Consider the following 18,884-nt stretch of genomic DNA (forward strand, 5'->3'; position numbering starts at 1 on the left):
CTATTGTATACCCTTTTTAATCTGAGCACTTCATCTTAAGTCAACCACTCTTATTATTACCTCCTGGTTCTGTATGTTACCCATTTCTCCTTACAGCTCACTTCTATTTTTCTTGCACCATTTTATGTTTTTGAATGCTTTTTCCATCTATGTACTTCAGACTTTCATATCCTTTACAATCACGTGTTATTTGAAGGAACTTCATTATGTGTGCACGCGCGCACACACACATACACACACACACACACACACACACACACACACACACACACAAACGGAGAGAGAGAGAGAGAGAGAGAGAGAGAGAGAGAGAGAGAGAGAGAGAAAAGTTGTGATAGTTACTTTCATATTGCCGCATAATTTATTCCAATAGTAAACTACATTTATAAGAAATATAAATATAAAAATTAAGATACCTTTCAGCATTTCATTCAACTCTGCTTCATTGCTACAATGCTTAAGATCTTTGGGTTGCACTCCCTGGAAAATTTCTACCACACTTGGTTTTAGGTTGTAAAAGAGTATTGGTTGATTTCGTTTGTAGAAGTCTTCAATCAAAGACTTGATACCCTGCAAGATATATGCACAGTATTACAATATTTGTAGGCTTCTGTGAATTATTAAAGTTTATTAAGTACACATGAAATACACATGTCAAAATATATTTACTGCTCAAAAACTGCACATACCTTAGCTGCCGTAAAGTCAACAGCTTGAATATGTCGACTGTCAATAACAACTGGAATTGAGCTTGATCCCTGTTTAATGCCTGCTTTTGAAACCACATTTCGTACATATTCAACAGATGGGAATACTAAGCTTCTGTCAGGAGTAATTAGTAGATATTCACATCCTGATGAACTCTGGAAAATAGGAAGATAAGCATATGAGCAAACATTATTGTTACAAAGTGGAATAGTAGATGGAACAGGGCAAAAGGAAGGAAAAAATTCCCAGTTCTACATCACTGACCAAACTCAATGATTAATAACTACAAAGAAAGTTAGAGAAATTGAATTACTCACCACAAATTTTTCCACCTTGACTGATGGCCTTGCAGAGGCATATAATAGGAAAACAACATTAATTCCAATGCCAACTACAATGCCCAGTTCCAAGCGGTAGAAAAGGCATGACAAAAATGTTGCACATGCAGGGATCAGGTCTATTTCTGAAATAAAGTACTGACATGTTAAAATTGAAATTGGCAAAGATAATCTTAAAGTAATAACAAAAAATATGTATGTACCGGTACATGAAAAGCTATTTGGCTAGACAGTTAAACACCATATGATGATAATGTTAAGCAGTCTGATGATCAGTAAGGAAGAATTAGCTTTTAACATGAATTATGGCTGTAGTAGACATAGCAATGTTATTTCATGATCAAATAATATTATCTTCAAAAACAAAGTAATCTCATGTAATACTTACTTTTTGTTCTCCACATAGGCTTCACCACATGGAATTCTACCATGAACACAACAGCAGCAATAATAACTGCCGCAAGAGATGCTTTTGGGATGTACGCAAAGTATGGTGTGAATAAATGAAGAGAGAGTATCACAATAATTCCTGAAAAAAAGTGATGTTATTTATCACTGTTTATAATTAATTTAATGATTACAGACAAAATAAGTGTATCATGCTACTGCAAATAGTGCATAGATAAACAGGTTAAATGACAACACTTTTCTTTTGTGTTCAACAGATGTAAAGTAATTAATGAATGCTATTGACAAACTACAGTCAACATTTCCATTCAACTCTGATGTTATTTCTGAATCAATTTTCCTGATATGTGTGGCAACATCAGTCAAGATATTTGCTTCCTTAATTTTCTACTGGCGTACATCTAGCCTGTGCCAGGTTGGGACTGGTGTGAGACTTCAATTTTATGAAGAACCAGCCATACCTGTATATAGGCTATTATTATGATGGCGTTGCCAGTCTCAAATGTGTTTTAAAGCTGTTGCCCCCCCCCCCCCCCCTCTCTCTTCGCATTGTCCATCCATTTGTATGAGAAATTTGTGTACCCCTTCTGTAAAATCTAGTGTGCATTACACGATGAAATGTGACCAAGTTTTTCAAAGTATTTGCAGGCTGTGGGAACCAGGCTAGTATTTATCTGAAGGAAGTGGAAAACGGCTTAAAAACCATATCCAGAATGGAGAGCACTCTGTATCTCATTGTTAATCCATGAGACAGATTCAATCTGGGGCCAGTGCATCTCCCAGTGTCTGAGAAGAGTGGGCTTTAACCAGTTTGGCTATCCAGATGGATTCAGTACTTTTGCTAATATTTGTAATTCTGTCTACTGGTGTATTTCCTACACACTGGAAAGTGGTAAATGTGAAGGCTTTATTCAAGGAAAAAGGTAAGACAGAGTCAACATTCACAGATAAATCTCTGAAATATTAGAAAAAGAAAGTATTTTACATACAACTGATAAATAAAAAAATGTTTTCAAGCACAATGTATGGTTTGTGAACATATAAGCACACAGAAAGTGTCGTCTTTGCACTGTTAAAGAATGTCAAGGTCTCAGTACTGGTAAAAAATAAAGATTACATTTCTGCCACATTTTTGGACCTCACAAAGACATTTCATTTCAGAAGTTGTACATTGCTACTCTGAGCACTGGAACAGGAAAGCAGACATAAGATAGGGCACCAATATATGCAGTCTTACCTAAAGAAAATACAGAGAATAAACTATCTAGAGAGAAGTATGCATCTATACCAATAAAAACAGAAAATAAAAGAGGAAATAAACAAAATAACACACATATAGTGGCTCATTGTTTAATTTTAGGCCCAGTCTTATTCCTGATATTCATTAACAGTTCAGAATCATGCATGCAATCTTAATAATGTATTAAATATCCAGATGATACTACTGTGTAAGGGTGGAATTGCTGTTGAATTGAAGCAAAATTTTTTCATGGGCAGGGATCGGGGGTCCTCTCACATACCATCAGGTGCTGCTTTATAGTCCAAAGATGAATAACAACACCAGTAGAAAAGGAAGCTTCCAAGAGGTAATGCATAGCATTTTTCAAGGTGGTTCAAGTTTTTCCTCTACCTTGTTTGGACATTTTGCAGGTTACATCTTTCATAAAGAAAATTACAGGAGTGTTTATTTATTTTTGTCCCAAGATCTTTGAGGTATGTATATTATACCCTAGCTGCTGGACAAAATTTTACATTGAATATTATTTGCTAGGGTCGTTTTTATTATGTAAGTGGAGGAGTACTTGTATGATGACATGACTGAGGAAGAAATGGGAGTCAACAGAGAAGATGTAGGGGGATCCAGCAATAAAGACAGTGTTTAATAGAGCTTTGGAAGACATGTGATCAAATCAAGCAGAAGGGATAGATAACAGTTCTTTGGAATTTCTGAAACCATTGTGGGAAATGGCAACTAAATGGCTCTTCAAATTGGTGTGTAGAATCTATGCATCTGGAGACACAGTATCCATATTTCTGACAAGAATAATTTGCAAAAGAATTGAAAAGAAAATTGAGGACCTGTTAGTTGATCATTTCCTTTGCTTTCAGAAAGATAAGGGCACCAGAGAAACAATTCTGGCACTGCAGTTTATAATGGAAGCACGACTTAAGAAAAATCAAGTCCACTACTAGGATTTGTTGACCTGAAAAAAAGTTTGACAATGTAAAATGACGCAAGATGTTCAAAATTCTGAGTCAAATAAGAGCAAGATGTAGGAAAACATGGATAACATAGAATATGTACAAAAAGCAAGAGGGAACAATAAGAATGGAACACCAAGAAAGATGTGTTTGGATTAAAAACAGTGAGAGACAAGGATGTAATTTTCCACATTTACTGTTCAATCTATACATCAACTAAGCAACAATGAAAATAACAGAAAGTCCCAAGAATGATATTAAAATTCAGGGTGAAAGAATCTCAATTATAAGATTTGCTGATAACATTTTTACCCTCAGTGAAAGTGAAGCATTACAGGCCATGTTGAATGGAATGAACAGTCCAATGAGTACAGAATATGAATTAAGAGGAAACCACAGAAAGACAAAAGTAATGAGGAGTAGCAGAAATGATAACAGTGAAAGGCTAAACATCAAAACTGAGGAACACAAACTAGATGTAGTTAAGGAATTCTGCTGTCTTGGGAGCAAAATAACACATGAGTGATGAAGCTGAGAGGACACAAAAAGCAGGTTAGCACAAGCAAAGAGGGAATTACTGGCCAAGAGAAGTATCAAACATTGGCCTTAACCTGGGAAAGGAATTTCTGAGAATGTACATTCATAGAACAGCATTGTATGGTGAGGGAAAACCAGAAAAGAAGAGGAGTGAATCATTTACACTGTGGTACTTTAGAAGGACACTGAAAATTAGGTGGAATGATAAGATAAGGAATGAGAATGTTCTTCACAGAAGTGGTGAAGAAAGTAACATATGGAAAATACAGAGAAGAAGAAGAAGGGGCAGTATGATAAGACATGTGTCAGGAGATCAGGGAATAATTTCCATGGTACTATATGGAGCTGTAGAAGGTAAAAACTGTAGTGGAAGATCCAGATCAGAATACATCCAACAAATAATTGAGGACATATGGTGCAAGTGCTCTTCTGAGATTAAGAGGTTGGCTCAAGAGAAGAATTCCTGGCAGGCTGCTTTGAAGATGACTAAAAAAATTGTTAATTATGGTTGCTAGCTGGTAATATGTGTCACAGTAATTACCTGTGTAAATGCCACCAAACGTAGTGGCGACTCCACTTGCATGATTTACAGCTCCACGAGACAATGCTCCAGATACAGGCATAGAACCCACAAATGAAGACATGATGTTGCACACGCCCAGAGCAATCATTTCTTGTGTAGCATCTACTGGTTTACCTTCAGCTGCAAGTATTAAAATGTCATTTTTTAAATCTACACCAAAATTTATTTACTAAAAAGTCAAACAAGCAATTAAACAATGGTTATCAATATTAAAGCTATGATTAAATAAATCACTTCCATCTTTGGTGTAAATTACTATTTTTTCCTTTCATGTCAATGCTAGAATGATTTTATTGCTTTGTTGTAGACATTCATTTCCTTTATCATTCAACTAGTTATTCCTCCAGTATATCAATCTTACTGCATTCCATAGAATACACCATGAAAGTTCTTTTATTATGACCTATAATCTCTCACAATCAAATGCATGAACTTAATAAAAAGCTTTCTGTTGTTTGCATTTGATCACTTCAGTTGAGTATTTTTCCTTTCTTTACAGTATCAGATTTTTAGTTGTCTACAAACCCAATGAATATGTAAAGTGCAGGCAGTACCTTTAATTAACAATATATAGAAAATTGGGAAAAGCAACCACTCACTTGTGGCAGATTGATGCCTGGAGCACAGTAACATACAACAGAAAACAGCATTCACACTAGCTTTTGAGCACTAGCTCTTTTCCCAACATTAGTACACCCATTCACATACATAACCACACAGACATCCAAACGCACACTTCCAAGGCCAGGGCATGAATGCTGCCTTTGCAATGGGAGAGTGCACTCGGATATCTGTGTGGTTGAGTGCATAAATTTTTATTCTATAGCTGGAAAAAGAGCCACTACTCAAAAGCTAGTGTGGATGCTGTTTACTGTTATGTGTTATTGTGCTCCACAAATTGATCAACTATATGTGAAGGAGTCACCTTTCCCTAATATTATCTATTCCTCCATCCAGCAGTTTTCATTATTATTTAACAGTACACAGAAACTGACATAATGATAGCGGCTTACTGACACAGTTTTCAGGAACTGTTGCTGTCTGTTATTGTAATCCTTATTGTATTTTGTACTGTTGTGAAGGTTGTTCTTTATAATGGATCAACAGACCATGAAGTGGAGTGAATATATGACCATTACTACACTACAGTTCCTGGTATATATTATGTTCAAAACAGAATTTACTTTGGAGTTGAGAAATTAACTCTGATTCATTCCCCACAGCATAAATATTTGAATGTAGCTGTCATATAACTCTATTACCAACTATATTGTTATCATTGGTAATATAAGATTTCAAATACAATTCCTACTGCATGCGAAGCAAGTCACTCGTTGACAGCTGTGTCCTGCAGTATGTCAGTAGTTGCTAGACAATAACATTAAACTGATTCATAATCCCTCATAAAGTTCACATATTGAATGTGAGATACAAACAAGAAACAGTTTCATAAATGAACTATAAATGGTATTGTGGCTTATGTGAATGAACATCCTCAGTGAAAGGATCCTAACCACATTTATGAATGAAAGTAACAAATGACGATGGGATGAGAACCTCCTTTACAATTAAAACTATGTGCTACACTGGTCACTCAAACCCAGACATTTACTTTTTACAGAAAATGTGATTAGCAAATTGATGGTCTAAGCTGCTTCCTGGTTGAACTCAGTGCTTCATACTTTCGATATATGTCTACTACTCTTCCAAAATGTGCATAAGCTCTCTTCAGTATATTACTGGACTACTGGGAGATGGATAGAGACAGGTTTTTGTGTTAATGAGTTTTCAAATTAATATACTAATTGAAACTCACAAAATACTTTAGCCAGAGCTATGTTTTCCAGAATGGCCAGCAATGGAACAACAAATGTAGCAGAACTTAGGTTAGAAACCATGTTCAAAAATGTGTATGTCTGGTTGTTCACTTCAGCAGAAAATGGTGGAAAAGTGAATTCTGGGAGGCCACCTTTGATTTCTCCTGGAAAAAAGAAAGATATTATATGAGAAAGATTTTTATTCCCCAAAAGAAAGTATAACATACTAAGAGATATAGTGAGAAATATTTTTCTACTGGATGATGCTTTCAGTTTATTCACTTAATTATGCCTAAAAGAATGATTTAAGTTCAAGATAAAATGCAATGCCACAAATCAAGTTATTTACCTGTAAGAATAAATGGCTCCTCCCCATGCTCTTTGAACATGTATGCCATTACAGCACATACGACAACAACAATAATATTTCTTGTAGTTGAAACAAACCAAAGGAGTTGACCAAGAATTTTCTGAATTTTTGTTTTTTCCTTTGGATCAGCAGGACCAACAGGAATGTCTTTCACTTTCTATAAAGAGTAAAGAAAAGAAATCATCAGTGGAGCCATTTAACTGCACAAAACCTACAGCAGATGTTGCAAAAGAAGATCCCTGACACTTGCAGTTCGTATGTGCAGCTGCTTCATGCATCTCCCTCAACCAATCACATAATGTGATTTTGTATAGGTTTCCATCACAACATCTCAATGCTGACACCGATCTATAGACAACTAATGTTTTCTCCTGCAGGCATTTGCAGTTCACAGTTGAAAACTGGCAACAGCAGTGACAGCAGGGATCTTCTTTTGCTGAGCTTGCTATAGAAAATAGAAAAGATGCAGATGATTAATGTTTAGTATGCTACAATTTCACTGCCATTTAACTAATAAAGCAAGTAAGAGCACTAAATAGTTAATGTTGATCATGCAGCAATTGGACACAAATAATTTGCTTTTCCATGGTTTTCATGTGGCGCAAAATGCCACCACTATTTTTTTCTCTGGTTTAAAGTTCAGTTCTTTATTGGATACCTACAATACATAAAATTTCATTGGTTATTCTAATATGGACTCTATATGTATAAGATTAGGCATAGTTTATGTTTTAACATATTACTTTTTGCTATCATGACTGTAAGCAATTCAGCTGGATAAGTCGAAACCTGTCTTGGTGGTGATTTGAGCCCTGCTTTCTCACTGGATTTTGTTGCTCCTTCTTCACTAGGTTCTCACATTTAACAAAAGCTACATACATGTTTAAAAAACTCTATTTCACAGTGGCCCAACTAACTTTTGCATTGATGTTTGGTTTAGTTGCATTAGACGATCAAAAATTTTGACATGCATCGATGTCCTTTTAAAAACAGAAACCATGAAGGCCAAAGCATTTAGGGTCTCATTTTGCCACTATCACAGCATTTAATCTTTTGGAAAGTCTTCAACTAAGTTCTGATGATGGTGGAATTTTCTGAAGCAAAGTAATTATTTAATGCCAGATCTCTGAGTTTACTGAACTGCCAGATCTGTTCATATCTATGTATTGTGACCTATTAATGCCTAAAACTTCCTTAAAGTCCTTCACAAATGAGCAACAACAACATTTGCAGTATTTTCGCCAATATTACCCATTTGTGATGAAGGACTTCTAAGGGCAATACAGCTATTTAAGTTGTATCACGTCTTGATATATCACTTTGTCACTACCTTCTGTATCAAGACTGGAACACGTGTCCCCTACAATATTTGGCATAGAAGATTGATGATTGGTTTGTGAAGTACATCCAGTACATTCTTTGGTGTATCAAAGTGATTGTTGGTTTTATTGTTTCCCTGAGATTTACACTTCAAAACAGAGATGCTAACACTAGTCCTGGGATTTCTAGCATGACAACACAAAAAGTGCATTTTGTAAGGTTATCTAAACTTCTGATGTGCAGAGTACAATAGGTGCACAAAAAGATGCATAAAACTTTTCTAACAGCTATCATTCTATGTGTTTTCTCTTTCAGTTCTATCCATCTCTATTGTGAGCTTCAGGGCAACATAACTGTCACAGTGGTTGGTCCATTTATTTTGTCTTTTGTTACTTATCATTATGTGCAGCAAACTGTAAGAAATATAACTAAAACTAGTACTAGATACTGGGTTCTGATCTGCTGTCTGATATTGAGCCTCCACAGAATCTAATGAAATACAATCTAAATGAATGGGGAAAAAAACAGGATCAATTTAAAACAATATTAAAAATTTAGCCAATTTTTTCTATAACTGATCTTATATTTTACATCTACTTACTCGAAGAAGCAACAGGACAGCCATACAAGCAAATCCAAGTATAGCATCCCACTTTCTTGTTTCTGTTATATGCTCAAATAATTTGCGCCACACTTCAAGGAACTCACTTCCAGAGAACTTCAGGCCAAGTACATCCTTTACTTGTGTTGTAGCAATTATGATGGCCGCAGCTGATGTGAATCCAACTGACACAGGTCCAGATATGAAGTCAATAAGGAAACCTAAAAAGAGCAATGAAATTTTAATTTTTTGGTTGTATCATCCAGTACAGTACATACAGACACAAAACAAAACCTAAAGGATACAACAGAAGGACACAGGCACTACCCTTCTACTAATCTGTTAGCTACAAGCCAATGCTTAAAATGCATAGAGGGAATGCTTAAAATGCATAGAGGGCTACAAAACAATAATGTACTCCAGAGAAATATATATCAACCAATTACACAAAACAGCTTTTTAATAAAGAAGACTAATCAAAATATATTCATGTGTTCTTCATTCCAAAACATTTGAGTGGGCAACAGAGATATTTATCATCAAAACTTACTGGAAAGTTACTCACAAGCTGGAAGTTCCTGAGAGCATGAAAAATAAGGAATAGTATCACTTTATTAAATTTACAACTGAAATTTTATTATTATTAGTATCATCATAACTGTTACTACCAACGGTAGCTGTAAGACTGCAAATAACTGCACTGAAGATGTGAACTTGATGGTTACATAGTATTTTCAGTTATCTTTTGAAGTATTTCATCACTTCTGTTTCGTGTAAGGCTTGTGCAGTTTGGTGAAACACTAAGAGGATTAATTAATTTATTTAGAATTTTTATAGCTTTCCCTTTATCTTATAGCACACTATCATAACAGATAAGTTATGGAAATGTAAAACTGCATTAGGTATGAGAAAGAAAGGATGAATGCAAGCACTTTGATGGGAAAAGCAGCAAGCAAACATATAAACTTTTCTTCTTAATAGTAGGATTCTTCTATACTGACATGTTCTGGTGTCTGGAATTGTTTCCAGGTTCTAAGACTAGAGATTATCTTCTTATATTTTTATCTGCTTCTTGCCATTTTCATAGTGCAACTTTTTCTATCTTTCTGTCATACTTCATGTTCCATATCTCTACTTTCTGCTTGATTTTCTTTCATACTGTTTTTAACAGGCTTCATACAGTGCATTTAAAGCAGGATTCTGTTGTTATAGATGTGGCTTTTGTTGGAATAACTCTGGACTTTCAATACTAAGATTGTTACAATAACTGAAATTCTGTGATGGAAATAACAAACAAGACTGTGACTGGTTGTACTGAATGCATAGAACGCTATGTACTATCATTTTTTTTTTTTTTTCTGTGATGTGCGCAGTTTTAAATTTATGAAGATTTAAAGCAAGTTAACAATCCGTGCGACCCTTTTGAAATCTTATCAAAATCTGACTGAAGACTTTTGCAGCTACTTTTGAACTGTACTTCATTGTAAGTAATTGCACATCTACAAAAAGTAAGAAGTTGCTACTAATATTGTCTGCAACATCATAAATATACAACATGAACAGCAAAGGACCCAACACATGACTGCCGTGGTCCACGTTTTTCAGTACGTTATGTGAGAAAAGTGTGAGTTGGCTTTCACATGATTGCTTTTTTTGAAATCTGTGTTGGTTGTCATGGAAGGAGTCATTCTATTTGAGATTCTCATTATGCCTGAGCTCAGAATGTGTTCTCAGATACCACAGCAAATGGATGTCAAGGATAATGGATGGTAGTTTTGTGGCTATAAAAAGAGAGATGCTGAATGAAATGCATATAGCTGTCAAGAGAAAAATGCAAGAAGCCTTCAGTGACTATCATAGCAGAATACTATCTGGAAATATTTCACAGAACCCAAATAAAATCTGGTAGTGTGTAAAAGCAGTGGCACTACAGTTCTCATCCAGTCACTCATGAATGAAACAGGAACTGAAATTTAGGACAGCAAAAGCAGAAATGCTAACTCTATTTTCAAAAGTTCCCTTAGAAAGGAAAATCCAATTAAATTCTCATAGATATTAGTGTCAGTGGCATTGAGAAAGAGCTGAAATTTTTAAAACTGAACAAAGCACAAAGTTTCAATGGTATCCCTACTGGATTCTATACTGAATTTGAGATTGAGTTAATCTCTCTTAAAAATAATGTACCACAGATCCCTTGAACAAAAAACCGTGCCCAGTAGTTGGAAGAAAGCACAGGTCACGCTATTTACAAGAAGGGCAGCAGAAGTGATCCACAAAACTACCACCCAATATCCTTAACATCCATTCATTGTAGAATCTTAGATCATAGTCTGAGCCCAAACACAATAAGGTATCTCAAACAGAAAGAGCTCCTCCATGTCAACCAGCACATATTTCAAAAACATCAGTCTGTGAAACCCCACTCTCATTTTTCACATGACACACTGGAAGCCACAGATCAAGCCTGAGCACTAGATGTAGTATTCCTTGAGTTCCAAAAGGCAACTGATGCAGTAACACACTTATGCTTATTACAAAAATTAGGATCATTTGGGATAATGGGATATCACGTAAAATTTGTGACTGGACTGAAGATTTACTGGTAGGAAGGATGCAGAAGGTTAGATGGAAAGTCATTGACAAATGTAGATGTAACAGCAGGTGTACCCCAACAAAGTGTGTTGGGTCCCTTGCTGTTCACTATGTATATTAATGACCTTGCAGGCAATATTAAAGTAACCTAATACTTTTCACAGATGGTGCAATTATTTACAATGAAGTAAAGCTACACAAATATTCAATGAGATCTTTTCAAGATTTCAAAGCAGTTTCCAGATTAGCAACTTGCTTCAAATATTCAGAAATGTAAAATTATGCACTTCACAGAACAAAAAAGTGTAATATCCGACATTACAGTATCACAGTTGGTATCAGTATGCTTATACAAATACCTGGGTGTAACACTCTGTAGGAATGTGAAATAGAATGACGACATAGGCTCAGTTGTGGGTAAAGCATAAAGCAAACTTCAGTTTATTGGTAGAATACTAGGAAAATGCAGTAAGTTTACAAAGGAGATTGCTTAAAAATCACTTGCATGATCCATCACAGAATATTGCTTAAATGTGTGAGGCACCTACCAAATAGGACTAACAGGGGATATTCAATGTATATAGAGAATAGCAGCACAAATGGTCATTGATTTGTTTGACTCGTGGAGGAGACTCACAGAAATGTTGATAAAACTGGCACTCTTTCCAAAATAGACAAATTATCCTCAGAAAGTCAATTTACAAAGTTTCAAGAAACAGATGTGGATGATGGCTCTAGGAATATAATACAACCCCCTACATATCACTCCTGTGATTAGATTAATTACAGCATGCACAGAGGCCTTTAAATAGTAATTCTCCCCACACTCCATACATAAAAGGAATGGGAAAAAGCCCTTGTAAATGGTACAATGGGACTTTACTGGGGGTTCCAAATTATAGACGTAGATGTAAATATGAATATAGAATGAAGAGCCACAACCTTTCACCTGCAGGCAGTGGGTGGCAAATACAAGAACATCTGAAAATATCCTAAAATATTACTAATATTTTGGGCTTTTGATCTTTATCTAGTAAGGAAATAGGTAAGCAAGGGTTTGGTAGAGCAGGGATGGACACAGAAATGAGAGGAGAAGAAATAATGATGGCAAGTAAATGGAAAGAGGGATCTGATGAAGAGGGCTAATTGTAAGTGAAGGTTTAGGCCAGAGGGATTTACAAGAATATATGCCAAAAGCACAGTTCCACATGTGTAATTCACAGGATCTGGTGTTTAGTGCCTGGGGGAGAGGAGGAAACTCAGAATGGCATGAGTCACTGAAGACATTGCTGCTGTGGTGTGCATCTGTTCAGCAACTTGTTGACCTGGTTTACAGTTAGCCACAGTCTAGTAGTGCTCATTAATTACCATTTACTTTTAAATTTAATAAGCTGAGTTGTCATGCCAACATAGAAGATTTCAGTGCAATTCTGACAGTGCTGTAGCTCCTTTAACACATTGTTCTGTCTTTTAATAACTTAGTCAGATGTATTTGGGCTTCCTGCAGAAGGATGACCTGGGGGTTGTAGAAATGGGAGCAGGATTGACATAGGATAGACTAAGACACTCTGTGTTTGTGTAAATTATGTGGATCACAGAATACAACCTTGAGTTTTGGAGTAAGTATTCTGTGTAGGATCTCTCTCCTCACAGGGTGTAAAGAAAGTTATTGAAAGCCAGGGTAAAGAATATGATTACAAATTTGAAGACCTGGCTGATATTGGGGAAGTATTGGTCCGTGTTTGGTTCACAGTAGTAGTTGTTGCTGTCAAAATACCATAGGACATTTTGTGGTAAATTATTAAAGAGAACATTCTGCTCGAGGTAGTTATTTTGCCTGATAAAAGTGCAGGAAGCTCTCAGCATGGCTGTTTAACAATAGAGTTAATGCTTCCTGGCATTGAAATTATAACATTTTCTACACAATTACAAATTTTGTAACTGACTTATTTGCTTTGTGAAAGTCTTAGAGGCTATGTATCCACAGGAAAATATACAGTATATCCCAAAAGTAGGCCATATCTGAAATTGTTACACAGTTGCCTGCTCCTGTGTTACAACTATTACTCAGAAGTTTCTAACACATGACCTCATGAGTCCACAAATATGGCCACTTACCATTCTTCAATCTTTTCAGCCAACATAAAGAGATAGCAGTTCCGCTGACCATAGTACAGTTTCTATGGTGCACACTGTACTGGATATTAAAATCAGCCTACCATTTAATGTAACTTACCTACCAAAAACCCTACAATGTCCCACTTATTCAATCCACCCACATCTGAGGAGTTACATTCAAGCAGAGGAATACAAAGAGTATCAGTAGCTATTGTAATTTGTGTACATAGTTAATAATTTAAGTGTATTGTGAGCACACTTATTTTAACAGATTATACATATGGTAACACAAAACATATCTTTATCTGACACTCGATTATTGGGGGAGGGGAGGGGTTAAGAGAAGAACATGAATAGTAGGAGACCAAACTTCTACATCTTTAACTAAAGCATTTGACATGATGGAACTACTGTAAGTAGCTCCCTAACTATGCATTTCTCTCAAACATTTTTCTATACTGGGCAGTCAAATGAAAGTGAGTCAGAGAAAAAATATATGTAAACTGTTTATTATTTCAAAAGTATTTCCCATAACTGTCAATACATTTATTCCACTGTGAGACAAAAAGATGGTCAATGCTGTCATTGAAAAATGTTTATGATTGCCTATGGAACCATGACTGTACCCAGGCACACGTCTTCGTTCAAAGCAAATTGACAGCCATGAGTGTCTTTCTTCAGGCCACTAAAAATATAGAAATTGCATGAGAATTTATCAAGAATGCATGGAGGTTGTGTAAGTGCATCCCAGTGAAACTTTTGCAGTGTACTTGAAACAACCTTGGCAACATGTGGGCCCACCAACATTACTTTAGAAATAACTTACTATTTTCCATCTGCCTTGTTTTCATTTGACTGCTCCTCATACATGATTTGATGTTGAAGGTATGTTATTGCTGAAATCATCTCTGGAACATCCTGCACTTACCTAATTGCAGTATACCCATGAGTAACTCAACACAGCCACTGAGGAAACATAGGAGCACTGCAAATGGTGGTCCCAGGCCTTGCAGGTTTTCCCTGGTCAAGATAGCAGCTATTGCAGTAGGTCCAACAGGGCTGTCTTTGCAGCTACCAAAGATTGTGTAGATAAAGCATGCCATGAATGAAGAATACAGCCCATACTGTAAAAGGAAAGTAAGTAATTTTATCTCAGGTTTTGATGCAATGACTAAATATCTTAAAATGGGACACATATGCTGTTTCATCTGTTTCATAGTGACATAAAGTGTAAAACAGTCAACTGTATGCATCCTGTGCAGATTTACATGTACACAATACCAGTTGTATAAAATAATAATGGAACAAAATTTGAGGATATTATGAATCACGTGGGAGAGTATTCATCAATTAACAAGACCAACTTCCCCTTTGAAGAATGCAGTGTGGAATGAAATGTTAAAGTAATAATTACACGAATATTGTAAACAATGTACTGCACTGTAAACACACTGTAGATTAATTCTTATCAAGAGTGCTTTTGACATCCCACTTGAAGAATATGTGACTGACCTAGCTGGATGTTTTACATCATTCAATGTGGTTTTGTTAAGTGTCAGCCAAATGCTTTTGCAATAAATTTAGCACTGAAAAAGCTATAAGCACAAATATATTTCAAAGATCGTGTTTCAGTTAACACTACAAAAGCTTTCTCTAAATCTACAAGTGCTACAAATGTATGAAGAGTATTCAATACGTAATGCAACATTTTTGGTTTTTTGGCCAATTTTTGCTGAAAAAATTGGATTCATGGAATATTTCCACTTCAGTTGCCATAGTTTCATGAAGTTCTGATAGGTGGTGGTGCTATACATAGCCTTCAAAATGGTGTCTGTAACAGAGAGCCATTCCAAGCTGTCATTGAGTTTCTTTTGCCAGACAACCAGAGCATCACAGGTATTCATACGTGCTTTCAGGATGTCTACAGAGACCTGGCAGTGAACAAAAGCATGATCAGCCATTGGGAGAGGCTTCTGTCATCATTGCAACAAGGTCGCGCAAACCTGTCTGATCTCCCATGTGCTGGCTGGCCACACACAGCTGTGACTCCTGGAATGTTGAAACATGCAGACACTAATTCGCAGTGATCAATGGATCACAATCCAACACCTTGCTGCACAACTTGATGTCTCTGTTGGCAGTGCTGACACACTCGTCCAACAGCTGGTGTACTCAAAGGTGCGTGCCAGCTGGAATCCTTGCTATCTAACAGAAAGTGCAACAAAGGATCATCTGTGCAGAATTGCTTGTGCTTTATAAGGCTCTTCGTGACACTCTTTTATCGAACATTGTTACAGGTCATGAAACATGAGTTTATCACTTCAAACCAGAAACAAAATTGCAATCCATGGAGTGGTGCAACACAACCTCTCCTACGAAGAAAAAGATCAGAGTCACACCATGAGCTCGTAGAGTCATGGAACTCTAAATGGGTTATTGATGCAATACAACGTTGGCTCCAACATTGAGCAGTAGAGAGGTACAATGTGAGCATACAAGTCCTCCCTGTAAGGTGGCATAAGACCATTGCACTGAATGAAGATTATGGTGAAAAACATGGTTTTGTAGCCAAAAGTATGAGGAATAATACATGAGGTGACAAAAGTCATGGATAGCGATATGCACGTATGCAGATGGTGGTAGTATTGGTACATAAGTTAACAAAGGGCAGTGTATTGGCAGAGCCATCATTTGTACTCATATAATCCACGCAAAAAGGTTTCCTACATAATTAGGATGGCACTAAAGGAATTAACAGAATCTAAACATGGAATAGTAGTTGGAGCTAGGCGCTTGAGACACTCCATTTCGAAAACAGTTGGAGAATTCAGTATTCCAAGGTCTACAGTGTCAAGAGTGAGCCGAGACCACCAAATTTCGGGCATTATCTCAGCAGTGGCTGATGGCCTTTGCTTAATGACTGAGAGCAGTGTCATTTGCGCAGAGTTGTCAATGCTAACAGACAAGCAACACTGCATGAAGTAACCACAGACATCAATGTGGGATGTACGATGAATGTATATTTAAGACAGTGTGAGGAAATTTGGCATTAATGGGCTAAGCAGCAGTGCCTTCCTGGGCTCGTGAAAATATCGGTTTGGCTCTAGATGACTGGAAAACCGTGCCAGGTCAGATGAGTTCCGATTTCGCACGAAGCCATGGGCCCAAGTTGTCAACAATGCACTGTACAAGTTACTGGTGGCTCCATAATGGCGTGGACTGTGTTTACATGGAATGAACTGGGTCCTCTGATCAAACTGAACCGATCATTGACTGGAAATGGTTATGTCTGGCTTCTTGGAGATCATTTGCATTAATAGATTTCATGTACCCAAACAACAGTGTCGCTGGGGCGCAATTGCTTGCGAGTGGTTTGAATAACATTCTGGACAATTCGAGTAAATGATTTGGCCCCCAGATTGCCACCGAGCGAGGTGGCGCAGTGGTTAGCACACTGGACTCGCATTCGGAAGGGCGGTGGTTCAATCCTGCGTCCAGCCATCCTGATTTAGGTTTTCCGTGATTTCCTTAAATCACCCCAGGCAAATGCCGGGATGGTTCCTTTCAAAGGGCACAGCCGACTTCCTTCCCCATCCTTCCCTAATCCGATGAGACCGATGACCTTGCTGTCTGGTCTCCTTCCCCCCAAAACAACCAACCAATCACCCAGATTGCCCGACATAAATCCCATAGAAGATTTATGGGACATAATCGAGAGGTCAGTACATGTAAAAACTCCTGCACCGGCAACACTTTCGCAGTTATGGACGTCTATAGAGGCAGCATGGGTGAATGTTTCTGCAGGGGACTTCAAATGACTAGTTGATTCCATGACACGTCGAATTGCTGCTCACTGTCAGGCAACAGGAGGTCCAGCAGGATATTAGCAGGTATCCAGTGACTTTTGTTATCTCAGGGTATGGCGTATTGGAATCTTGAATAAAACCACCATGCTTTAAGAAGAAGAACGTGTTGCATTACTTATTGAAGCTCCTTGTAGGTTGGCCTTCCTTCAGTCTATCTTCAGTTAAGTCCTATGGTCATTATGGCAAATTCGTACATTTCTCTGGAATGCAAAACGGAACTGAGGTCAGTTTCTACCATTTCTTTCCATTCTTCTGTAAACAATTCGCGTCAGTATTTTGCAATAAATCGCAGCAGTAGGATGTGTAAATAGCTATTGTAGTTATAAATTCAAAGCGAAGAAAATTTTCTCATAAGCTCAAGTTGAAGAAAATTTTCAAAGTCAGCTGCGAATATGGAATGAAACATAAAGTGGCGAAGCTTTGGGCTTCGCGGGCGGCAGACGCTACCTGCGGCGGCAGGCCGGCGACGCTGGCGTAGGCGATGGCCTGCGGGATGACGGTGAGGCCGACGGTGAAGCCGGCCACCAGGTCGGCCACGCCCTTGGCCAGCGTGTACTGCGGCAGCCACGCCAGGATGGGCACCCGCCGCAGCAGCAGCTTGCGGGTGCAGCCGCGGCGCGCGCGCTGCGCCGCCCACCGCAGCACGGCGCGGCCTCGCCGCCTCCCACTGCCACCGCTGCCGCCCCCGGGGGCAGCGCCGCCCCCGCCCGGGCCGGCCGGCGACGGAGGCCCTGCGGCGCCCTGCTTCGGAGGGAGCGTTTCATCCGCGATGGCCACGGACACGCTGCCGCCGTTGCTCACTGCAACACACATCACATTGTCGCATTTGTCACTTCGGTCGAAAAATAAATAAATAAATATGTGGAGCAATAGCGGAGTGCAGAATAATTTGAGAACACACTGCATGTCGAACACGGGAAAGTAGTAATCCAGCGACGTCCTTCTTTTGCTTTATGCACCTTTTACAGAGCGGAAAATTACCATTTCGTGTAGGGATATGAATTGTGTTCAAAAGTAACGAAATTATAGTTTTTTGGGAAAATTTTTATTTGATCGTGGGATGTTCAACCCGCGGCCCGCATGCGGCCCAAAGTATCAATGCGGCGCAAGTAGCGAACATTCATCACACAAGCGGTATATGAAGGGCTTATTTCAATAGTGGTACAAGTCCATTACCTCCAATTCTCTGTCTATAATACTTTTGAAATTAATGAGCCAAACAAACAGAAAGAAAGGTTCATCTCTAGCAAGAAGCCATATGCTTTAATATTTCTGGTATCTCAACTGCAGATTTTTCTGCGCTCATTTAACTTCAGGACTGTGTATCTCAATATGAACAAAAGTGGACTTGTACCACTTCTGAAATAAGCCCTCCCTATGTTCCTTTTATGTAAGGTTATGATAAACTGAATTTTTTCAATTTG

The 18,884-nt window shown here is 37.8% G+C and overlaps 1 protein-coding gene across 1 annotated transcript in view; it reads right to left on the bottom strand.

Moving 5' to 3' along the window:
• The window catches only part of LOC124593970 (sodium-independent sulfate anion transporter-like), a 219,875-nt gene that overhangs the window by 7,272 nt on the left and 193,719 nt on the right, over positions 1-18,884 (bottom strand). Inside the window, exons 2-11 of the mRNA XM_047132319.1 lie at positions 17,908-18,260; positions 14,523-14,718; positions 8,885-9,105; positions 6,943-7,120; positions 6,593-6,757; positions 4,735-4,896; positions 1,435-1,575; positions 1,026-1,171; positions 690-863; positions 417-570 (exon numbers count right to left, since the gene is read on the bottom strand). Coding sequence (XP_046988275.1) covers positions 417-570; positions 690-863; positions 1,026-1,171; positions 1,435-1,575; positions 4,735-4,896; positions 6,593-6,757; positions 6,943-7,120; positions 8,885-9,105; positions 14,523-14,718; positions 17,908-18,260 — 1,890 coding nt within the window. The remainder of the gene's footprint in view (positions 1-416; positions 571-689; positions 864-1,025; positions 1,172-1,434; positions 1,576-4,734; positions 4,897-6,592; positions 6,758-6,942; positions 7,121-8,884; positions 9,106-14,522; positions 14,719-17,907; positions 18,261-18,884) is intronic.

Source organism: Schistocerca americana, chromosome 2, assembly GCF_021461395.2.
Source record: "Schistocerca americana isolate TAMUIC-IGC-003095 chromosome 2, iqSchAmer2.1, whole genome shotgun sequence".
NCBI lineage: Eukaryota > Metazoa > Arthropoda > Insecta > Orthoptera > Acrididae > Schistocerca > Schistocerca americana.